This window comes from Elgaria multicarinata, chromosome 1, assembly GCF_023053635.1.
Source record: "Elgaria multicarinata webbii isolate HBS135686 ecotype San Diego chromosome 1, rElgMul1.1.pri, whole genome shotgun sequence".
In the NCBI taxonomy this organism is placed as follows: Eukaryota; Metazoa; Chordata; class Lepidosauria; order Squamata; family Anguidae; genus Elgaria; species Elgaria multicarinata.
Genome location: NC_086171.1, coordinates 99,831,316 through 99,856,438, shown reverse-complemented (window position 1 = coordinate 99,856,438; position 25,123 = coordinate 99,831,316). Strand labels below are relative to the sequence as shown.

The 25,123-nt window shown below is 42.7% G+C and overlaps 1 protein-coding gene across 11 annotated transcripts in view; it reads right to left on the bottom strand.

Annotated features, from left to right (window-relative positions):
* PRRC2C (proline rich coiled-coil 2C) overlaps positions 1-25,123 on the bottom strand; it is a 94,133-nt gene that overhangs the window by 44,605 nt on the left and 24,405 nt on the right. For all 11 annotated transcript variants that reach the window (XM_063133548.1, XM_063133611.1, XM_063133585.1 and 8 more), the window contains exons 5-16: positions 24,045-24,182; positions 22,363-22,604; positions 20,062-20,141; positions 19,460-19,593; positions 19,284-19,371; positions 18,914-19,025; positions 10,982-11,059; positions 9,362-9,887; positions 8,362-8,522; positions 7,572-7,824; positions 6,388-6,598; positions 2,749-5,142 (exon numbers count right to left, since the gene is read on the bottom strand). In XM_063133548.1, coding sequence (XP_062989618.1) covers positions 2,749-5,142; positions 6,388-6,598; positions 7,572-7,824; positions 8,362-8,522; positions 9,362-9,887; positions 10,982-11,059; positions 18,914-19,025; positions 19,284-19,371; positions 19,460-19,593; positions 20,062-20,141; positions 22,363-22,604; positions 24,045-24,182 — 4,417 coding nt within the window. The remainder of the gene's footprint in view (positions 1-2,748; positions 5,143-6,387; positions 6,599-7,571; positions 7,825-8,361; positions 8,523-9,361; positions 9,888-10,981; positions 11,060-18,913; positions 19,026-19,283; positions 19,372-19,459; positions 19,594-20,061; positions 20,142-22,362; positions 22,605-24,044; positions 24,183-25,123) is intronic.

The window sequence follows — 25,123 nt, the reverse complement described above, 5'->3', positions numbered from 1 at the left end:
CCTGCAGGAAGTTCTCTCTCAAGAGATCACACCAAACACTCTTAAGAAGCAAGCATCAGCTGCCTCACTGGTGCTTTGCCAACCAGGCTCTGTCTCTCTGGCTAAACAGGTAAAATAGTTTTTAGTGTGACCTTGCCTTCTAAAACACTGTACAGTCCAGATTCCTCTCCTGGGATCTTGCTGAAAGTTCTCACCAAGGCGCCTTCTGAGCCCATCTGTGGAGCTTCATTTCACTTTCTTATTCTACAAATATTACTTCTGGTAACAATGGCCTTTGCTACCAGATTTATAGTTAAGGGCAATTTCAGCTAGGAAAGAATTCTGTTTTCTCTATCCTTACATCATTATTCAGAACTAATCCCTCTTTCATTCCAAAATTTAGTTCTTCCCCTCCCCCACCAAACGTTCTCTGAGATGCATTTTGCTTTATTTTTTCTCTATTCTTTCTCACCTTACAGAGAAACGTACGTGAAACAGATGAAGAGCTTTTAAGGTATATTTTAACAGGACCAAGAGGTTATCTATTGCATTTTAGTTGGATTAAGGACTGCATCATGACAGTTTATTAATCCCAAGGAGTTCATGTTCCTTCTGGAATTTAAGCCTCCTCTGTCAAAGGAGGAGCAGTATCCTATATTTCCCTAGCAGTAATATACAATGGCTGGGTTCACCCAACACAACAAGCCAGAGAATGGATTGAGTGTGAGTTGAGTATAGGTGGTCATTAAGTCATGGTTTGTTGCTGAATCATGGGTTATTGTACTGCGTGAACCAGCCACGCTAACAAGCCATGGCTTGTTAACCATGAACCATGCTTTGTTTTGGGGTTGTGAACTGTGGGTTGTTTGTTGTTAACAAACCATGGTTTGTGAGCATGGCTGGGTTCACATAACACAACAACCCATGGTTCAATGACGACCCATATTCAACACATAGTCTGGCTTGTTGTGTTGTGTGAACCAGGTCAACATTTACACATGGTTATACGTGTGTTAGCCACTCTGGTTTAGAGGAAATACTAATAATAATCTACTCATACACAGGGTACCAATAACTGAAGCCCTATTTAGGCATTATAAAAAAGTTTAACTCATCACGTGAACAAGGCAATGCCAAGTGTTCTGACATCACATACATTACATAGCCTCTTCCCTATGTTCACACATACACAGTGAATGTCTGCAGGGAGGGGGCCTTCGCACACTCACAAACCCTACAGAGAATTTATACAACACTTGATACAGATAAATCCATTCAATGGATACTTTTTCAGCATCCAGAAATAAAACGTCATGTGTTTTTTTGACACTTTTAGTGACTGAACTGTATGTAACCTGCATATGTATGTATGTACTTTATATGTTCATTGATAATATCCCGTCTTTAATAAATCCAGTTCAATCCTCTATAGTTACATTTTTCAACCTTTTTGACAAGATATTAGTTCACATTTTAAAATCCTGGTTGAGAAGGGCAATCTTATATGGGGAATAGGCAATTTTCAGGGGTTTGGGGACTGCTTTGCCACCCCTTGGACCTGACTGGGGGTCACACCCCTGCTGTGCCAATGCATGTGCTGTTGAAATCTAGCAGCAGTGGCAGCAAAAAGGAGGCACTTTTTGTTTTGTTTTTAAGTAAAACTGAAAATATTGCTACTGCACCACTGCCTTTGAGTGGCAAACATCCTAATTTTTAACAGTGTGGCAAAATAATGGCAGAGTACTGCCAAAATTCAGAGGTGCAGCAGTAGCGAATAAGGTCAAGGGGGTATATTGTCCACCCCTGGTCTATGTAATCTGACATGGATAAATCTCTCTCGTGCTTGAACAAGACTATTCTCTTTGCTATCTTCCAGAGTTTTTGGAAATGTGTTTTTTCATTAATTCATTTAGCACAGTTAGCCAAGAATAAATCTATCTGTCTGTCTGTCTTATTCTTCTGTAATTATTGGTCTATGCAGATTGTCAATCTCCACAGAAGTTAAATGAGGGTGCTTAATTTTCAGCAAAGTTTTTTTTGATCTTATCTTCAACTGGGTTGTTAGAAGAACAAAGCTTATTATAAGACTGACAAAAGATATTTGCTATATCTTTTGGAAATGTTATCAAGTTCTTTCCTACCTTTAATTATGTAACTACATTACTTTGTTGCGTTTTTTTGAGTAACCAATAATTTATCAGGTTTATTTCTCTTCTCAAATGTAAGTTGCCTTATATAATACAAAGATATTTAAAATGCTGAAAAATTAACTATATCCAACTGTTTCCTAGCTGCCGCAAGTCTTCTGTAGATATGCTGTGAGCAAGTTGCTTTGTGCAGTTTCCCCAACTTTTGGATTTGAGACATGAGCTCTGTTGCATCTGTCTCTGCTTTTAAAAAAATATGATGCTAAGATAATGATCTCAAAGCACTACCTTCTGCAAGCCATCAGCTCAGAAATCGGGCAAGACTGATACTTTCCTTCCCTGCCAGCCATCTTGGCAGGGTAGGGGTGACAAAGAGAATACTGCCCACTTTTGGTTCTGGCCCCACCTACTGCCAGGATGCCCGAACCTCCAACAGATCCCGAGGGAATGCAGCCATTGATAGAAAAAGGGTTCCTCCTCACCCTGTGCTATTGAATGGAAGTCACGGCCATTCAAACCAATTTGATTAAAAAAAAAATCTCCAGTGATCTAAAGACGACAGAACTTTGGTCTTTTCATTTGAAGCCTTCTGCATCAGCTCTATAGTACTGCACAAACTTACCCTCGTTTCCCACTTCTTGCTGGAGGGCCGCTTCTCCTTTCATTTCTTGGCCCGGAGAAGTTTCGTCCAGATTTGGGTGGTCCACTATTGCCACGCCGATTCTGCCGATCAATTCCAGGTCGCTGACTGGAAAAACTTCTCTTGGCGATCTCTCTTTTGGGGGTTAGCGTGCTGCTTTCCCCTGCCTTAACAACTACCTGCGTCGTGACGTCTGCTAATTTCTTCTCATCCCTCTCACGTCTCTCATTGAAATCACTACTTTCGGAAGCAGTTTCCCATTCCTCATTTGCTTGGTCTGAGGAGTTCTGATTGGACAAGTCTGGTGTCTTATTTCCTGAAACATCTAAAGTAGTGCTTGGCTGCTCATTCACAGCATTGCTCACTACAGCACTTGATGATGAACTAGTTGTAGCTTCACTTATTTTTGATGCTGCCTCTCTCTCTTTTAGACGTCTAAAGCGTGGCGGTTTATCTTGCCTGGGCGGCCGTGCAGGCCTTTGCCTTCGAGGCCTTTCCCTAGCAGGATCAAATTTCCTCTCAAACTTTGCAGGTGGTCTTTTATCCAGCGGTATAGAACCATAATGCTCATGCCTACGTGGGGGTTCTCCATCCTCAACTTTAGAGGTTTCTGCCTGCCTTGGGTTCCACTGATTATCTCTGTATCCTGGCCTCCTAAGGGTAGATGGGCGAGGTGGACGGCCAACTGGATCTCTGCCCCCACGCCTAAATACCCCTCCTCTGCCACGTCTAGAAGGTTCTCCTTTGGGAAGAAAACCCGGTTTGGGCTTATTTTCATCTTCCCTCTCATAAGTTTTATCTAAAACTTTATTGTCACCTCGATTGTTATTTTCAGGTTTGAAAGGCAACAGAGCTTTCGCAGGTTTTTTGACATCTGCCTTTTCTTCTCTCTTTGAATGCTTGCCTTTGCTTAAGCTGTCCTTGTCTGAAAGAAGGGTGTCACTTGCACTTTCATGCACTTCACTGTCTGAGTCAGTTTCTGATCCCCTCTGCCTTCGCCGTTTTGGAACAACTTCAAAATCAGAGCTCTCGCTACGGGTTTCGCTCTCTTCTCTCTGCCTAAGAGGACCAGAAGGCACATGCTCCACTCTAGGCTTAGTGTCTCTGTAATGTGGATAGTCTCTATTATGACCTCTTCCCCCTCGGCCCCTGCCTCCATAAGAACCTCTATAGCTGCGCCCCCTAGAATAATACTCTCCACGCCCCCTGCCTCTGTATCCTTGGTCTGGGAACCAGTCCCTATCCCTAGCTTCTTTCCAGTATGTTCTGGGAGGTAAACCAGGCTCTCTCTTCACAGGTCTGGTTTCCATTCGAGGCCTTTCTACGGTTCGTTCTTTGTTCATTACTTTCTCTGTCTGTTTTTCTTCCTTTGTTGCACTGACAGGCTGCTGAACTGGTAGCTGCTGAACTGGTAACTGCTGAACAGTGAGGGACGGAGGTTCAACTGCAGTTTGAGGATTAGGTGGCTGCGGAACTGCAGGAGAGGGTGTCTGGACTGCAGCTGGCGGTTGAGACACAGGGGTTACTACTGCTGCTTGCTGGACAACATGGGACTGCTGAACAGCAGGTGTAACTGTAGGTTGCACGGGACTGTCTGCAGACTCTGAAGCTTGTGGTGTGCCTTGCAATACTTTTTTATCTGCAATGGACTTCTCTGGTTCTAGCCTGGAAGGGGGCATCTGAGGCAGTTCCCTTTTCTCAATCTTGCTAATTTTCTCAATTGTCAGTTTTTCTCCCTCTTTTTCCTTCTTCTGCTCACGCTCTTCTCTTTGCTCACGCTCTTCTTTCATATCTCGAAGGATGGGCTTTTTAATAGGACCAGACCTTCTCACTGGTCTGTCACTACCTTCTTCTCTTCTGCCATAACCTGGTCTTGGACCCCACCTGGTTTCAGATTTAGGCTTGAAGGGTTTTTCAGGTTTTGGTCCTTCCAACAGTCTATTAGATGTGAACCCCTCCTTTTTTAGTTTGCTATCTACTCTTTCAATCGTTGTTTCTTTTGGCTCAATGTGTTTGCTGTTTACTTTGGAAACATTTGCTTGTGTATCATTCCCTTGGTCTTCTGATTTCAGAGAATGGTTTGACCCATGAGAAATGCTTCTCTTCAGGGAAGAATTACTCTCTTCTACAGGCACCTGCTCTTCCTTGGAACTCTGAGAGACATTTTCTGCAGTTACTTCAAAACTTATTGTAGGAGCAGGTGTGTCAGTTTGGCGAGGCTGTGCATCCTCTAAAGATCTGCCTGAAGACTTTGATATGCTCACTTCACTGGGTTCCTTGAAGAAGTCTGTCTTTGTTTGGGAGTCCAACTGACTTGGATCTCCTGAGTAAACTGCTTGAACAGACATTTGCTCTTCATCTGGAAGTTCCTCAGGCCTAGAAATAAGCAAGTCACATTTTCAGCTGAAGCTTTATCAAAATCGCTATACATTGTTACATGTTAAAAAAAATGGTTACCTGCTATATGTTTGAATCATACTTTTTTACAACACAGAATACCACTTCTGGAGAGATTTGTTAACACCAATGAAATTGGGGGGCCAAGACTTACAAAATCTAGTACACTGTAATAGGCTAGGGGTCAATGACTAAAGCTACCATTTTATCTACTAAATTTATGAACTGTGAAAGAAACTGCTATAAAAACCTCAAATACAATGGCAAATCTTTCAAACAGTCCAGCAGATGAGTCTTCAGAAGGAAGTGAAATGGCTGCTAAAAAGATACCAAGCCAGAAATGTTAATTTGCAAATACTGTATGAGGGTTTTTTTTGTATTTGTTCATATTTACAACGCCTTTCAGATAGGATATTGTTATTTGCTTTATAGATAGCCATGATATCAAAGTAAATACATGGCTTAACCAACATTTAGGGCCAAACAAGTCATCATAAAGGAGATGTTAGAGAAGTCTCCTGATAGCTTAGGGATTTTTTTAATTGAAAAGCAGCGTCAGTGGTCACAACTGATAGTAGTGTTGGAAGGTGTCCTAATTTTTCTCTACCAGTTTGTTTATTTAAAATGGCCTCCTCCTAGTTTCCTCTTTTTCCACCCCTGGGGGGGGGGGGAAGGGAGCAGCTTAGGGATAGAAATATGAAGGCTTGGGAAAAGTGTGTGTGTATGTGTGTGGGAAAGAAACTATTTAAAAATATTCTGTTTTTAATTCCCACCACCACCCTCATGTTTTTTGGGAGGAGGGGTCCCCCCAGGGTTTCATGATTCTATTTGGGGAGTACAATTTTAAGCAGACTAACAGCAAGAAGGAATAGGGTTAGGACACCCACCCCAACATTCCTCTAGCAATCTCCCATAGTTACTTGACCTTTAAAAAGACAACTGTCAAGACAGCTTTCATGTATAGCACCAACCATCTGTTCGTTAAATTAACCATCTAATAGCTCAACTAAAGCTGAATGGGGCTGAAACTGCACCTCTGTTTGAGTTAGCTGTCCAACAAAAACAACTGTCCAAAGAAATATAGTTGTTTAGGAAACAAATTTAAAGAGGAGCTAATGACCTTTTAAAAAATGGAAATTGACAGCTATGCTTGAAATGGACAGGATGCAATAGGGGGATTGTGCAGGAAAAACGAATAGCAAACAAGATAATCCCAAAACATACCTTAGAACTTCATGCTCTTCTGTGACTTTTGGGGGGATAGTCTGCTGAGGCTCTGTGTGAGGATAGGCCTCCGACCCCCACATCATGCGTGGTTCTGACAGTGGCATAGTATGTTCCCTTGCTGATCGAGTAACGTGATCAAAAGTATCTGAACCAGTTCCTGCCCCTTCCATCTGATCTCGTCTCAGAAGTGGCTTGGGAGGTATAATTCCTGTAATGAAGATATTCATATAAAAATATTAAACCTAATAACTCAAAATGGTAATTTAAAGTGCAACTTCAGAAATAGACATTAACTAAAATGTCTGAAGTCCACCAATTAGCCACACTTATTCCCATTCTGCTAGGGGCCTTCAACCCAGATTTGTCTGCACTCCACTACCTTGTTGACAATCAGGATACTCAAATTCTGATTCAATGCATGCAGAATTGCAACCATGGTTTTTATGCTCATTGACATATATTGTGGCCCACACCTTTCAAAACCCACTGATGCTACTAGGAGCTGTGGGCCAGGAACAAGTTTAGCCCAGCAAGAGCCAGTGCTCACTACTGTTGTCTTCTTCCCACCCTCCCTCTATTTGGCCTACAAAGCAAGGGAAACATCACCTAAACAAGAGCAGACCAAACCTGGAACATACAACCAGGATTCACCCTATTCACTCATGAGGAGAAAAGCTAGTTTTAGAGAGGGAGTAGGAGGTGCCTCCTTGCCCAGTTTTTGGACCACTGCAAGCTGACAAGTAAGAAGAACAGGAATCAGAGTTAAAAATACCCCTTTAAACAACAATGTATAAAAGCAGTAATTAATTCAGCAGTCATTAAACATCTACAGACTAAACTACACAGAACAGATATAGTGAAGCAAATAAAATACTTCAATAAACTAAATTAAACCATCAAAAACCATCTACCAAAGCCCACACAAACAGGTGTTATCTCCCTTGAGAGATATCCCACAATGGGGGACAACCACCGAAGAGAGCTCATCTCTGGGACACCCAAAGGAAAGCCTCTGATGATGATCAACTCAACTGCTGGACATTTTCACACAGGAACAGGCAGTTCTTCAGGGACCCTGGTCCCAGAGCAGTCAGTGCTTCAGGACAAAACAATTATTAGAATTGTGTGCAGAAACAAACAGAGTGACAATGAAGTTCCTTTAGTATAGGTATACGTTGTACCTGGATGCATGGGTGGCATATCCATAGCAGGCCTTCCTGACATAATTCGTGGATCAACATAAGACTGCATCATGAGCCACCGTGGATCAAAACCCATGGAAGCCAAATGTGGAGGGTGTGGCTGCATTGGTTGATACAGTGGTCTATGTGGTGGTGGTGGTGGTGGAACAGGGCCACTAGAAGGTTGTGATGGTGTGGACTGTGGCAGGACCCCTTGTTGCTGCTGCTGCCACTGCTGCTGCTTCATCTGTTCCTATAAAACAAGGAAGAGATCAATATGATTAATTTTAATAAGCTATAGGAAATTCCTTCTATCTTTAAACAACTTCCCTTGCTAGAAATATTTTAGGCACCTGATTTCTGTGACAGTTTGCAAAGCCTTTTCAACCATGTACTACTTCCTGTAAACATTCTGGGGGAAAAAGATGTACTCTAGAAATCACTGGAACAGTGTATACACAATGCTCTTAACCCTCTCACTTGCCAACTTTGCATGTTGACCACGCCTATCTTACAGCAAAGTTTAATAACCTGTCTGGTCTTTGTTTATAATCAAAACCTGCAATTATATGAAAACTTTCATCTGAAAGTTGTGTGCCCCAAGACTTCACATCTACACTATTATTTATTGGTAAATTTATATTTTTGAAATTTTCATTGTTGTATTTCTTGTTTGGGGTGTTTTTTAAATTGTAAACTGCCCTATAGACATCCGCCAGTTGGACGATATATAAAATTAATAAATAAACAAGCAAAATAAGTATATGGGCTCCAAATGGCTGTATATTACCTGTTGTCTCTGAAACCTTGGTGGTAATGACTTCTGGAACTGTTTGGAATAGCCAGAAGAAATAGCAGGACGAGGCTGAGCACCAGAATCAGGTTCACTTTCATGAGAACTCTCCCTTTCATTATGATTGCTTTCTTGTGGGGTGGAAACAGCTTGACACTCTGTCCAAGGAGAGAAAAGGTAAGACTTGCACCATGATATAGGTCAAAGAAAGAAGCTGAAAAAGTTCACCAATAATCTAAACCATTACTGTAGGCAGATATTTTTCATCATCATAACAAAGCTATGCTGAAACGGGACAAGGAAGAGACAGAACTACATATGGCACAAATAAGAAAATGTTAATTTTAAGTCACACTCCAAGGAAACAAGAATGCAAGCTAGGACATGTGTACGTAATAGGATTTAGTAGGCCTTAAAATGCACACAGACCATTAACTATTATACTACTTAACCACAACTGGGTGAGAAATCCCTCTATAAACAAACGCCTCCTCCATAAATCAGTAAGCCTTGATGAGGATCCAAAGCAGCTACATACATGTGCAGATTAAAACTGTTTAAAGACTTTTCTGGAAGTTGTCACCAAACCAGCTCCCACTGCAAACAAGGCAACTCCAATGAAAATGTAAAAACTCCTACTGCACACATGGGCTACAATCTTGTTGACAATCAGGATACTCAAATCCTAATTCAATGCATACAGGATTGCAACCATGGTTTTTATTCTCATTGACATATATTGTGACCCACACCTTTCAAAACAGATAACAAAACTTGCTAATTTATACTAACGTCCAAGCATCACTTCAGAGATTTGTTTCAAACCCATCTTAAAAGTTTTTAAGACAGGTGACTCAAATCCTTCTTTATAATCTAGGCACAAGCAATTGCAACCAAATAAACTTTGTTTTCTTAGCTTCTGAAAAGTGTGTGCCTCCTCACAAAATGCTGAATGTCTAGTTTGCTGCTTGCTTTAAAGATAATAATTGATGCAGACCTCTCTCCTCCTCATTGCTGCTTTCACCTTCTTGTGGCTTCTCTACAGATGGAGCGATTGGCTCTTGAGGCTCAGGAATTTCAGCTTTAGGTGTCTCTTCCACTTTTTCTTTCTCTTCCCCTTCCTTCTCTTTCTCTGGTTCCTTTTCTCTCTCTGGGGCTTCTGTTTCTTCGCTCTCCCTTTCTGTCACATTCTCTCTCTCTTTTTCACTTGTGTTTTCCTTCTCCTTTTCAATTTCCTTCTCCTTGGCCTTTTCTTTTTCTTTCAGTGGGTCTTCCCGGGGTGGTTTTGTTACACAGCCAAATTTCTCATTTAATCGTTTTAGTTTCTCAGCACATGCTGCTTTTCTTTGCTCTTCCATTCTTCGCTCTTCTTCCTCTCTTCTTTTACGAGCACGTTCTACTGCTGCAGATATTTCTGCTTGCTGTCTTCGCCTCTGCTTCCAAATCTCATCCTCATCTGGTGCTGGCCTAGCAGGAAAGGGACCTTGTCTTCCTGACCCTGCCAAGCGATCTGGAAGTGGATGCTAAAACATTTTTTGAAATAAAAAAGTACAAAAGTAAATATATAATTTTTGATCCACTGCCTAAATACATATGCAAAATGGTTTTTCTATTAGCAACCATGGAAAAGGGCCTTCCAATCTATGAACTCCCAGCTTATAGATTCTCTCAGGTCAGGCTTAACAAGTGGCGTATTAAAAATAAGCAATGCAAATTAGAAATGGGAAACCCTGAATTCTACCCATTTTGACCAAGGAATTTGCAAACTAAGCATCAATTCAAAGTACAAGGAAGACAGTTTTATTTTAATCAATAATATTTTTAGGGTTAAAACATACTGCAAAAACAAACAAACCCTGCCCTAAAAGTAAAAGTTATTACTTTATAACCTGGCAGAAGCAGACAGTGCAGAAGGAAAAGAGAAAGCTGTAAGAAGTGTTTGCCAGCAAGAGTTCCATTAGTATTTCCAGCCATTTGCAAGAATTAACCTTTAACTGTCTAATTTAATGGAAATACATTTTTAAAGAAAGAACGAGATATGGGTTTTAAGGAGTGAAGAGCTTAGGAGTGCCTTGATGGCTTTTTAGCAAATAAGGTGTTATATAAACATCAAGAAATAAAATAATAAAATTAGCATGTTGTAATCTCTCATTTTAGGTTGAGAATAATTTACTGTAAAGAACGCTAGCTGGGATACAGAGGACTGCGCACAAGTATTTTACATGTGCAGCAGGGATTTTCAGCCCCACACCCAGTACACACACTCCTCCTCTGGTACTCCTGAAATTCAGGCTACCTGGGGGCAGTATTTGATGTGGCTTGAGAGACTGCAGCTGGAAGAGAAAAATCAACCACAGTACATTTGCACAAGCACTCTCCACACATTCAGAGAGGCCTCTTTGGATTCCAGTCTATGGATTCAACCAAAATATTTAAAGAAAAGCATACTTAATGTAAAATTCGGCTGCTGTTCTATACATTAAAATATGCACAACATGCCTATCATGTTATTCCTGCTAAGCCCAATCTACATTTTACTAAAAGATAGAGAAAGGCATTTAAGCAATGACAATTAGGCCAAGGGACAATTTCTATTAACTAGACATTTTGTTAATACCTGGAGAACAGATTTTGGATGGAGGCCAGGACTGCCCCTCTCAAGAACTGAAGATTGTGCTGGTGACAGACCCCTCCCCTGTTGGATTCAAAAACAAGACTATAAATATTCTTGCCAAACCAAAAAGTGAAATGATGTTGATCTAACCATTTTAAGCTGTGGAAACTGAATTCTGCACAGAAGCAGACACAATGAGAACGAATTAGAAATAAAAGTAAAGGAGATGCCCACAAGCACACTCCAAGAAAATAAAATCTGTATATTGCAAATATCAGGGACAGCAATCCTATGGCCCCTAGACAGCGTCTGGGCGACCATAGGATTGTTTGGTTTCTTGGCTTTGAGGTTGGAAACAGGGCTCTGACCATGGAACCAAGAAATGGCGCTCCCCACTTCCTCCTCCTCCTCGTAGCTGGTGCGGAGAGAAATGCAGGTTGCTTACCTGTAACTGTAGTTCTTCGAGTGGTCATCTATGCATTTACACATATGGGCTCTGCGCCTGCGCAGAGACCAGACCGGAACCTTCTATAGCTGAGTGGAACGTTTTTGGCGGGAACCCCTCCCCCACGCTACCGCGCACGTCCATGGGGTTCCCACCCTTACCTCAGTTTACAGGAGTCCGACATTGTGCCCCCATAAACATGAGTGTAATTTCAATAAAGTACATTCCACATATAACTGTGTCATTTGTAAGTCTCACACCACCAAGTGGGGATGGTGGGTGGGTTGTGTGAATGCATAGATCACCACTCGAAGAACTATAGTTACAGGTAAGCAACCTGCATTTCTTCTTCGTGGTCTCTATGCATCACACATATGGGCGAGTAGCAAGCTGACATATCTTTGGAGGTGGGTTAGTGCATCATCTGAAGATCTCCGAGAGCCCTGTCCTTCCAAACGAGCAGTCGTGCCTAGCACGGGTGTCCAAACTGTAGTGCCTAACAAACGCGGATGGAGTGGACCACGTTGCAGCTCTACAGACTTCTGTCAAGGGAACACCTCTGCTGAAGGCAACAGATGTTGCGACAGCTCTGGTAGAATGAGCTGTCACAGGTTTCATAAGCTCTAGTTTAGAGATAGAGTAAGCAAGTTCAATTGTCTCCACAATCCAGCGTGATAATCGCTGGCATGACACAGGGAGTCCCTTAGAAGGCTCCCCATAACAAATAAACAATTGCTTTGTTTTCCTAAAACTCTCTGTCCTAGCCTTGTAAAAGGCAAGAGCTCTCCTTACATCAAGTGTATGTAAAGAAAACTCAACAGGTGTTGTTGGATTCGGAAAGAAAGCTGGTAGAGTGATATATTGGGACAGATGAAAGGTTGACACTACCTTAGGCAAGAAGGCAGGGTCTGTGCGTAACACAACCTTATCTTTGTGAAAGATAGTGTAAGGAGCATCTATCCTGAGAGCTCTAAGCTCACTTGCACGTCTAGCAGAAGTGATGGCTACTAAAAAGACAGTCTTGAATGTTAGAAGCCTAGGGTCAGATAAGGCCATGGGCTCGAAGGGCTTCTTTGTCAATGCCTGTAACACCACTGATAGGCTCCATGGTGGAACGATACTCTTTACTGTCGGTATCATATTTTTAAGCCCCTTTAAAAATTTCCTCGATGTTGGATGTACAAAAGGTGTAAAACCATCCATGCCTCGATGAAAAGACGTAATAGCCGCTAAGTGAACTCTGATGGAAGTGAGTTCGAGTCCCTGCTGATAAAGTGCCAATAGGTATTTGAGAATCAATGACAAAGGGCAAGATTCAGGTGCTTGATCGTTTTCCAAGGCAAAAGTTTGAAATCTCTGCCACTTTGCCGCGTAAGATTTTCTTGTTGAAGGCTTTAGTGATGCCAACAATATATGGTCTACAGTTAAATCTTTGATACGAGGGGAGGAGTGGATGATATCCTCCATGCCGTCATCTTGAGGGTCGACAGGTTTGCGTGTCGAACCCTGCCCCGGTTTCGAGACAACAGTGTCGGTATCGACGGGAGTTTGATGTAATTCCCGTTCGACAGTCGAAGGGCGTGGGAGAACCACGTCTGTCGCGGCCACCACGGTGTGACAAGGATGCAGTCCGACCTGTCCGACTGGATCTGGCCAGTACCTCGTCAATAGTGGAAACGGTGGAAAGATGTAAAGGAGATTTCCTTTCCAGGTCCTGGTGAAAGCGTCTCCTAGCGAGTGCTTTCCTCTTCCTGCTCTGCTGCAGAACTTGGAACAGGCTGCGTTTTCTTCGGTAGCGAAGACATCGACAGCAGGGAGGCCCCAATACCGAAAGAGATCGTCCCTTACTTCGGTATCGAGCTCCCATTCGTGGTCGACGTGAAAAGACCTGCTGAGGGCGTCCGCGATGATGTTTTCCTTGCCCGCTACATGGATCGCCGTCAGGTGAGTATTTCTCTTTATGCACCAGTTCCAAATCCTGAGTGCCGATCGATTCAGAGGATGAGACCTTGTCGCACCTTGTCTGTTGATGTACGCCACTACCGTGGTGTTGTCCGTCGCGATCAGGACGTTTCGGCCCTCGATCATTTGTGAAAAAGTTTTTATTGCATTCTCTACCGCTAGCAGTTCTAAGTGTTTGATATGATCTTCCCTCTGGGAAATAGGCCAACGACCCTGAGCTATGAGGGAGTCGCAGTGTGCTCCCCATCCGATCAACGATGCATCCGTCGTGATCGTTACCGAAGGAGTGTTTGTTGGAACGGAACACCTTCTAGGAGCGTCGACATCGAAAAACCACCATTTCAGAGATGCCCTTACTTGCGTCGGGATCGACAGGTAAGTTCTCCGGGCATCGTGTCGAAGATCAAAAGTTCTTAAAAACCAGGCCTGCAATATTCTCATTCTGAGTCTTGCAAACCTGATGACTGCAGTTGTAGCTGCCATCAAGCCTAATAGCCTCTGAATTGTCCATGCCGAGACCTTTCGGCGGCTCTCGGTAGCGATGGCTAAATCTTGAAGGGTGCTTGCTCTGGTTGAGGGCAGGTATGCTCTCCCATCCCGAGATGATAGGGTTACCCCTATGAAGTCCAGCTTCTGCTGTGGGGTCAAGATGGATTTCTCCTCGTTGACCCACAGACCCAACGAGACCAACAGGTTGAGGGTGGTTGAAATGTCCTTCTGAAGCGTGTCGCTGTTGTCCGCTACCAGAAGCCAATCGTCCAAATACGGGTATATGTATATTCCTTTTTGTCTTAGCTGGGCGCACACTACCGCCATCACCTTTGTGAAGACCCTCGGTGCCGTGGCGAAGCCGAAGGGAAGAACGGTGAACTGGTATTGAGATGACCCGATCGAAAAACGAAGGTAAGCTTGATGCGACTTCCTGATGGAGATGTGGAAATACGCATCCTTCAGATCCACCACAGTGAACCAGACTCCTTTGCGTAGGAGCTGTAGAATAGAAGTAGCCGTTACTTTCACCCCCGAAGAAAGAGGAAGGACATCGAGCTCGATGGCATACCCCAAGTTGATGATAGTGAGCACCCAGGAGTCCGATGTTATTGACTCCCATTGATGGTAATGTGGTGCTAGGCGGTTCGCAAAGGGAGGTGGATCTGGGATAAAGGAGTCAAACCCGCTGCTTCTTAGAGAAGTCGGGCTGACGTTTGTCCCGCTGGTATCTACCCTAGTAAGGTCGCTTCCTTTGGAGCTGTTGTTGCTGCTGCCTCTGTTGGCCTTGGTAGTAGGGCCGCCGCTGTTGTTGTTGAGGTGGCGGTCTTGTCCACCGTCTTGGCTTGTACTGGGCAGGCGGAGCAGAGAAATCCATCTTCTTGGCCGTTGTACGAGCCTTGTATATGGAGTTCAAGGTCTCGTCCGTCTTACCATTAAATAAGCCCTCGCCATCAAAAGACATGTTCTCAATCCTGGCTTTGGTGTCATGAGCCAGATTGGCGGAGCGGAGCCAAGCATGTCTCCTCAAAGACACGGCCCCCACCATCGACTTGGAATGGCAGTCAACTTGGTGTCGCACTGTCGACAATTGTTGCCTGGCTATGGCTGAAGCTTTACTTTGGAAGACTCGTGCCAGCTCTTTTTTGTTCCCATACATAGTCGCCACATACTGATTGGGGATAAGAGTATTGAGAAGCTCCTTCCCACTGACGCCTTGGAGTGTGCCTTGACTAAGGCGGTAAAGGGATTAGTCCCTGAACTTCTTGCGGCCTGGCAGGCTCCCGGAAAGAGGCCGCTGAAACCGAATCCCGCAACTCGCCCTCCGATAGACTGGGAGGGTGTGTTGGTACCGTAGCCGTCGGTACCGACTGGGATCTCGATATCGAGGGAGGCCTCGGTATCGAAGCGGTTGGTATAGCAGGAGGAGTAGAGTGACTCCTAGCCGGTTCCGCCGTGCAGGATGACCCTAACGAGGGTTTTTCCGCGTCTTTCTTCTTCTTCTTCTTCTTCTTCTTCTTCTTCTTCTTCTTCTTCTTTTTCTCCATTTCTCCATTTCAGAAGAAGATTTGGGAGTCCGGGCCTTTTTGGAGATTTTCCTGGCCGCGGAACTCACCAGTGACCGTCCAGGCGTTAGGGGTATCTGAGCCCTATTAGCCGCTCTGGAATGTTCAGGCACCTCAGTGCAACGGTCATCAACGGACTTACTGGTTGCCGTTTTATCTATCGTTGTGGCGTTGGAGGCCTTGTCCGTGGCCCTGAGGGCTTTTTCCCAGAGTATAGAGCGAAGGTGGTCAGCTCTATTTTTCCTGGTTCTACCTTATGGCCTTCACCCAAGCACAAAACACACAGCGAGTGCCCGTCAGTTGGAGGGAGCTTAGCTCCGCATTTCACACATTTGCGAAATGGGGCCTTAACTGCCATACAGCTAGGCACCGCGACCGAAGTCGCTGAGGAAAATCTAACTCCTATATATATTTAAGGATAGAGTAGAAGAGAAACGTTAAGAAGCAAGAAATGAGCGAAAAGAGAAAAGATTTAGAGTGAAAGAAGGATTTTAAAGAGAAAAACGCTAAGAGGTTTGGTTCTATGGTCTAAGCACAATGGCGGACGACGAAGAACTGAGGTAAGGGCGGGAACCCCATGGACGTGCGCGGTAGCGTGGAGGAGGGGTTCCCGCCAAAAACGTTCCACTCAGCTATAGAAGGTTCCGGTCTGGTCTCTGCGCAGGCGCAAAGCCCATATGTGTGATGCATAGAGACCACGAAGAAGAACTGCGCTGCTACCTCTCCATACTCGGAAAACTGAATGCAGTGAGCAGGAAAAAGGGGTGCTCCCAGGGGGAGGGAGGGGAGGAGACCAGGGCAGCTGCAGTATCGCATTTCCTATGTCTGCCTCAGCCTCTTTCCCTCCCACTCCAAGGCACTGCTGCTACATGGGCAAAACTGCCTGTCTAGCGGAAATGCAAGAAGGCTGGAGTGCGGAGGTGAAGATCACTTCCGCTGTCCTCCTGCCCTGTACTGGATATCTGGCAGCTTCCAAGTTCAGAGGCTGCCGATTATTCACATAGGACTGTGCCCTAACTAATTCATTTTTCACCTCCTAAGTAGAAGTACTGAAGGTGATGTATACTACATTCAATAAAGTTATACACTTATAACACTAAAAAAAAAAAAAGGCAAAACAGAATTCAGCAGCAGAACCACACGTAGCATTAAGTAAATGAACTTAAGTAATAAATCTAGGAGCACACTGCCATAAACCCAAGGCCTTGCTAAAAAACACACATCTTAAGCTGATGCCTAAAAATCAACACTGAACATGTTTGTCAGGTCTCTCTGAGGAGATTGTCTCTTCTTTGGATCACTACCACCAAAAAAGCCCTTTGCTCAATAGCCAATCAGCCCATTTTACCTTATCCAGAAGAGGCATCCAGAGAAGATCATAAGTTGCTTTTGAACAGCAAATATGAACTTTAAAAAACAACTGTTTCAAGCTTTAAAAACCAAAAAACACATCAGGACCCAGTGAGGCTCATTTTATTTTTTATTCAATTTTTATATTTTTAAATAAACTACATCTGAGAGAATCTCCTCTTAAATTTGATGTTTTAAGGCTGTTTATATGCCTTAAAAATTAAGCACAGTACAAAAGTCAAATGCAAACAAACCCTGGCAAGCTCACAATCTAATAGACAAGAAGGAAAAATGAAGGAAGAGCAAGTCTGGAGGCCATAAGATCTTAACTTGCAAAGCCAGTTATAAGGAGATGATCTCTGAAATTGATAATATGAGGACTTCCTTTTGGGAGACGAAGGGCATATTCATATAGCGCTTATTTTAGTGAATCTGTTTATGATTTCAGTGATTGATCAATGGAGTTCAGATGTGCTGATGTGCTACAATGGTCCCCAAACCACCCATGACTCACATGGGGACTATAGAACCCTTGGGGGTATGTAGATTCCATGGTCAGCTTCTGCATCAACACAGGGAAGAACAGGCACATCTCTTTCCAGAGATACTCAATTGAAAGTCACAAACCAAAAGTGCAGTTACCATGCCAATAAGCCCTATAATTATTATATGTTAGATGCTTTGGAATGCACTCTTGCCAGGCAGGTAAAAGAAGAGATTGTATTGCATAGTGGCATCTACGCCATATTTCACCATACACAATGGGCCAGTTTGCAAGATATGACAGTTCACCATGGGTTATTTATTTAGCCATGGTGTTGTTGCAGTGCATGTGAGGCTGCCATTTTGCATATCCAACCCCACTTGAGAGTGTCATCATCCAAATCTGGCAAATGTGGATTATGCAAGGGTTGTTCACAGAGATGTGAAGGCCTGGAAAAAATGCGGGAAAAAACCTGATTTTTCCGAAGCCTCTTTTGGGGGGTTTTCTGAAAAATTGAAAAAATTGAAAAAAATGAAGAAAAAACGGATTATGGGATGTTTTATTTTAGCATGATGCATTAATTGATAAGACAAGGTGTTCAGATATTTACTTCTCCAAATGATTTCTAAAAACTGTACAGTATCAGATTATTACAATGTCTGTGCACCAAGGACAAGCAAGTCCGAGGTTGCAAACTGAGACTACACCTCTCAAATGCAAGAGCAAGATGCATTTCTGCCTCTAGGGGGCAGCACTGCCATGGAAGCAGAGACTGAAACTGATACTGATAGCTATAGCTCAGGAAATGAGTCTGATTAAATGTCATGCATATTCATTGAATCTTTGTGTCCGTCCCCCCCATTTTTCTCAGTTCTTTTTATGGGAATGGGGGCTTTATGTCTTGACACTGGAGGACTAGCGGGGACATAAATAATTTTCTTTGTTACTAATGTTGGTGGTTTCTTCAGTTGTTGTTTTTTAAAATTGATTTTTTTGCCTGCTCCTCATAAACTGGCAGAACCAAAGAGGTTCCTAACAGTCCAGGAGCTTGTAGCTCCATTTGTTACCAAATTTTTTTAAAAAGTAAATTAAATTTGTAATAATAAGTTTGAATATACTGTACTTTTAATATACCAAATGTAATAATTTTATGCCAAACCAACTTGGACATAATTAAATTTTATGTTACTAAAGTAACAAAGTGATTTTCAATCTGTAAAAAGTGCTAATATTGCATTATTTCAATCTTTCCGAAAATTTCTGTATTTTCCCAAAAAAAACCCGGTTTTTTTCCATGGCTTCAAAATTTCCGGAAATTTTACATCTCTAGATGCTCGCTGAGTTCACATGACACAACAACCTGAGCGGGGGTTGGTTATGCAAAATGGTTCGCATCTGGTTCGCATGACAAGGCACACCTCATGGTAGGTTATTTAACCCTCAACAAGCTGTGGTGCTCACATAACCCATGGTCTGTTCTAGGTTGAGGTTGCCAGGCAAGCCACTGAAAAGCTTTTGTTTATGTTTCTGTTCTATAAAACTTCACAAATTTTCCACAGAGAACACAGGACCATGGACAATTTCTACCTCAGTAGATATTGGGTGTATACAAAAATGACAATAGAAGTTATAAGACATACCTGGTCAAACTGACTGTTTTTGTTGAAGGGCCCTTTGGATCCAACTGACTGCAAAGGAGATGATTTATGTTCTTCTGCTTCTTTCGTCTCTAAATCTTTTGTAGGTTCATTACTGTATGAATGACATTCATGAAAATAAAACATCTTTTGTATACTATCCTTTGTATGTGAAACACACTTTTGAATGATTGCTTGAACCTCCTAAAGTTGGTTAGCTAGATATTCATCCTGTGTTTATGACCTTTACTTAAAATTGAAGCTACAAATAACCAAGATGCAGAGAGAACTGAACAAAAGTAAGCATGCACAGATCTCAAAATGCCATGGGTGGTTTATAAATTCCCTAAACTTGAATATATTCAAGAAATACCTGCTATCCTGCCCTTTCAAGTTACTTCCTTGGTCATCATCATCACTGAAGTTCAATTGTTCAGTATAATCTACCTCACTTTGGGCTCCTAGAATAACAAAGGATGAAAGGTTAGCAGCGCAAACACTTTTTCCATATGCAAACCACTCACGGTTTACTGAGATTAATATTCTTACCAGCCCAGCCTTCATCAGCCTCAGCATCCAAATTATCAAACTTATCAAGTTCTTTGAGTTCATTAGCAGTTAAGATGGCTGGGCGTTCCACAGCTTCTGAACTCCATGAAGAGGGTCCTCTTACCCGTGGCCCTCTAGGAAAAGGAGTAACATCATTATTATTATTATTATTATTATTATTATTTATTATTATTATTATTATTATTATTAAAGTTACCAACTGAAAAGACTCAAGACTGATTTAATTCAGTATTAAAAAATAAATATACTGGAGTAAGAGCAGTAGTTTTCATTACTGCAGGGAGTGATCTGCAAGTATTACTGGCTGCTAGAATCAAATTTGATGGAGCCAATTGGGGAAAATGTCAAAGTCCCTGGCACTGGCACATATGTTTTTAGGTATCTGGGATTTTCCCAGTCCTGCTGAAGGAACGTACACAGAGACAATTTCAACCGTAATTAATAATGGAGTATACCAGGCATGCCCATCAAGAACACATAGCATTAATATACAGCTTAGCTATGTGTATAATTGATGACTATATAGGCATTATGCAAATCTAGTTCTGTTACCATGGAACCTGAGCTACTGGCTTTCTTACCTGCTGGCTTCAGATGGAGTAGGAAACCTGCTGGGACCTTGCATTGGAGGATATGCCAGTTTGGGGTACTGATTGAACATCTAAGGAAAAGCAGCCAGATATGTTAAAAACTGTATTGAAATTACAGATACACATAACAGACAGTCCATGCAGAATACCAAAATTGTAGTTTATGAAAGTGGCAGATCCTATATAATCTTACAAAAGTGAAGAGTGGAGCCTGCTTAAATTCAACAAAGGCTCATATTTACAGGCTTTATACTAGGGGTGTCGCACCTCTTTTGGCCCAAAGGCCAAATTCAATTTCAGAACAGTTCTTGGTGGCCACATTCCAGCGGTGAGCAGGGTCAACAGCAAAAAAAGAAAAAAAAAGGGCAGGGCCAAAAATACCAGCATAGCTTAGAACTCTTTCCACCAGTACCTAAGTCTCAATGGCCAGTCAGAAGAAAGGGGATGAAAAGGGAGTGTGACCATCCGGGGAACCTTGGAGGATTGGACTGGGATCCCAGGTGGGCTATTCATATCGTATGTTTTTCCTGGAGATTATGAGTGCTGTGTACTAATCATTATTATTATTATTTTATTATTTATTGCATTTGTATACCTCCCCATAGCTGAAGCTCTCTGGGCATTTCACATACGATAAACACACTTAAAAACAATATACAAAAATTAAAAACCACAAAAACATACAAAATGCACATACATTTAAAACCACTATAACAGCTTTACAAACGATGAGCCAAAAAACAGTCCCAGGCTCATTACATATTGCTAAATGCCTGGGAGAAGTCTTGACCTGGCGCCAAAAAGATGACAACGTCAGTGCCAGGCAGGCCTTGTCAGGGAAATTGTTCCACAGTTGGGGGGCCACCACAGAGAAGGCCTTCTCTCTTGTTGCCACTCTCTGAGCTTCCCTTGGAGGAGGACCTTAGCTGTTGAACGTAGTGTTTGGGTAGGTTCACGTCAGGAAAGGCGTTCCGTCAGGTATTGTGGTCCCAAGCCCTGTAAGGCTTTATAGGTTAAAACCAGCACCTTAAATTGGGCTCGGAAACATACAAGCAGCCAATGCAAGTGGGCCACAGTGGGTTTTATATGCTTGAACCTTCTGGTCCCAGTTATCAATCTGGCCGCTACATTTTGCACAAGCTGCAGCTTCCGAACAGTCTTCAAAGGCAGCCCCATGTAGAGTACATTGCAGTAATCTAACCTGGAGGTTACCAGAGTGTAGACAACTGAAGCTAGGTTATCCCTATCCAGATAGGGGCATAGCTGGGCCACCAACTGAAGCTGGTAAAAGGCACTTCGTACCACCGAGGCCACCTGGGCCTCAAGTGACAAGAGATGGTTCTAGGAGAACCTCCAAGCTATGAACCTGCTCCTTCAGGGGTAGTGCAACCCCATCCAGAACAGGTTGAACACCCTCCAGCAGAGATTAGAATCACTTTCCTTGCACATGCAGCCCTTTTGGATGTTTCTCTTTGCATTGCAAGTAATCAAATTAGGAAGAGTCTAATAAACATAGTTTCCCAGTTTGGATGGAATGTTAAGCAATGGTTGCCAGCTTCAGAAGAAGTCAGAATGTTACACCATGGTTTGAAGTAGGCTTAATATTCTGCCTTCTTTATCCAAACCAGGAAACAAGGTTAACTGCTTGCACCACGAAGGGAGGGGCAAAGAAGTGGCATGCATGGGAAAAATAATCACTCATAACTTGGCTTATTAAGCCAAAATATGAAAATCCAAACTGGCTGAGAAAGTAGTCTTAGCCGGACCTGTGAAAGTTTTCTTCGTGAACAGTTTTGTATAGAACTAACCTCTCTTTATTTCTCACTCTTGACTCACAAGCTTGGAAGAGTGAGTCAAGGACCAACTTCAATATCCCAGGTAGACAAAGCAATGAATACCAAGAGAACAAGTGCCTAAGACTGACTACTTTCCTTCCCTGATAAAACTTTAGGCAAACTATGGGCTGTGACAATAACAGAATGGCAAAAATGGTGGCAAATATCTGGAGCCCATCTGGCTTTAGTCCTTCAACAGTAATTAGACCTTCTCTGGTCAAAATATTTGTCTGAAAAATTGTTGGGCTCAAGCCATCAATTTCTGCTGTTTGAAATTCAGTACCAGTTCATTCTGGTATCTCTGAAAACATGACCAACACAAAAGATGAGAGGAACATAAAAATGACAGACGCTTTCCAGAGTTCAACTGGAAAAACAAGCAGCCACTCATTCACAAACTCTTTCTCTACATTACAGTTTCTTTTATCTCTACAAGTTCCTGATGCACATGACTTACATAGGGTGGTATCATTCCTCGGTACGGAGGTATGATCCCAGGCTGCTGCTGACCATTCAGCTTGGGCGGAGGAGGCTGTGCTATTCTTATATCCCTCTTCTCCGGTACCTTGGGGCCATCATTCTGTTCTACTGGTCCAGGCACATTACCATCTTCTTGAGCAAGAGGTTTTGTTTCTTGATCAGTTGGCGAATTTGGAGAATTCAGATTCTTGCCTCCGCCTTCTCTCCAGCTAGCAACATCTGCATTGGAAAAGTAGGGGGGAAATCTCAACAGGCTTCTGAACATTATCTATTTTGTGCTGTGATGATGCAGTGGGCCTTCTTGATGTAGTTCTTGCTAGCCTGACCCTCCCCCGCCCTCGAATAGAATTTCTAATAACAGAAGACAGCTAGCTCAAGCTACATGCACTTATGACTATACAACCTCGACAAATATTCAAAGAACATATTAGAATCAATCTTGTGGATTAGTTACATTGTTGCAGCAAGCTAGCCACAGTTAAAAGAGAAATTAGATGTTATGAAAGACACGGGGCAACCAGCCTGCATTCAATTCCCCCCCCCCCACCATATAGCATCAGTATCTGACGACATCATGCTTTATATTTTCCCACCCTGGCTCTGTATAGCGGAAGTGGGTAAACCCATAATGTGATATCAAGATAGGATAAGTTTTAGTATTCAGTTGATGGAGGTGAGGATGCATTCTACTGCAATATCTGTATTGTAAGGAAAAAAGGAAACAGACCTTTCCCTGCCAGCAAGTTACACATGTATAAACGTGAATAAAATGCTTGACTCAGACTCCCTGAACTGTAACACTGTCAGGGTGACCCTATGGAAAGGAGGACAGGGCTCCTGTACCTTTAACAGTTGTATAGACAAGGATATTTCAGCAGGTGTCATTTGTACGCCCACAGCACCTGGTGAAATTCCCTCTTCATCACAACTGTTAAAAGTGGCAGGAGCCCTGCCCTCTTTTGTATCTATACAACTATTCAAGATACAGGAGCCCTGTCCTCTTTTTCATATGGTCACGCTAAACACTATCACAAATTCAGGACAGCCCATTATGGCCATAGAGCAGCTTTCCCCAACTTGGTGCCCTCCAGATGTTTTGGACTACAACCCCCATCAGCCCCTGTCAGCTTGGTCAATCGACATGATTATGTGAGTTGTAGTCCAAAACATCCTGAGGACCACAAGTGCAATTACAACTTTAGCTCCGAGGTGGGCAAGTTGTGGCCCTCTAGATGTTTTTGCATACAACTCCCATCAGCCCTTGCCAGCATAGTCACTGTAACCCTAGATGGATTATGAGAGTTATAGACCAAAACATGGGCAGGGCCAAAAGTTCCCCATCCCTTCTTTAGGTGATGAATTACACTGGGGGTAGGCAACTTGTGGCCCTCTAGATACTTTGAACTACAATTCCCAGCAAAACTGACTATTGGCCATGCTGGCAGGGGCTGATGGGTGTTGAGGGTCAAAATACCTGGAGGGCACCAGGCTGGGGATGATTAGATTAAAATTTGTAACCCTAGAAATGTCAAGGGTCCCTAGCACTTCATCTGTGTGTTGCTGTTAGAATTTTAACATGGGCCAAAAGCAAATGAAGACTGTATTCTAAGAAGAACACAGGATTTCAGGAAGGCATTCCTATATTTTATGTATACCTACTTTGTGGTCGTAAACTGGGCCCAGGACCATAAGGCTCTTCAGCTGCATCCTTCTCTTTACTTGTCTTTTCTTGATCTCCAGCTGCCTGCAGACTAGGAAACTCTTGCTGGAAATAGCTATTTATTTGAACTCCAGGACCTGAATAAATAAGTAGTTCAGAACACAGAAATCTATAATGTGAAAAATCCATAAACTTTAAAGAGCTGCATCTTTTCCACCCATCTTCAAATAAGAAATAACACTCCTATAATAGAGTCTGCTGCTTCAAGTAAGATGCCTTCTTTATGGTAAACTATGTTAGAATACCAAAGTAGCAATCTGCGATGTTGCTCTGCCTCAGCATTTTTCAAACTATGGGTCAGGACCTACTAGTAAAGGGCTCCCCAATACACTGCTCACTGCAGTAACAATTTCCAAATAGGGATTGGATACTACTATAAAATGATATCAGTAATTGCCAGTTGATTATGCCAAACTCCACCTCCATCTGCTACCATTTTGCAACATCATTTCATGACTGGTGGGCCTCAGTCATTTTCAGCTGTCTCTCAAACACGCCCCAGAGATACAAAGTTTGAGAACCCCTGTACCTAAATATAAACTGAAAAATATAATAAAATCTTACTGACAGGAAATCATTTCAGAACTACAATGGCAGCAACTTGGAAAAGCTGAGTTTGACAGAACCCAAAGCTAACATGGATAGAGCCTAGAGAGGCTGCTTTTAAAAACAGGCTACTTAAATGAGAAATTGGTGTGTTTTCTTTCTTCTGATGTGTTTATGGTTCTGAAACATAGGAAGCTAGCTGACCTATACAGAAAGACTACTGATCCATCCAGCTCAGTATCATTTACAATGACTAGCAACAGCTCTTCAGAATTTCACTGTATCTCAATGTTATCCTGTATATCTCAATGGTCTTCAATTGGTCCAGACCCAAGAACCACTTTGGACTCTCAACCTGCAACATGGGACCCAGCTTCAAAATTTTCCAACATGGCAGCAACAGTTTTGCCGCAAGCCATCTGGACTAATTTCATAACCCACTTTTGGGTAGCAACCCAATGGTTGAAGACCA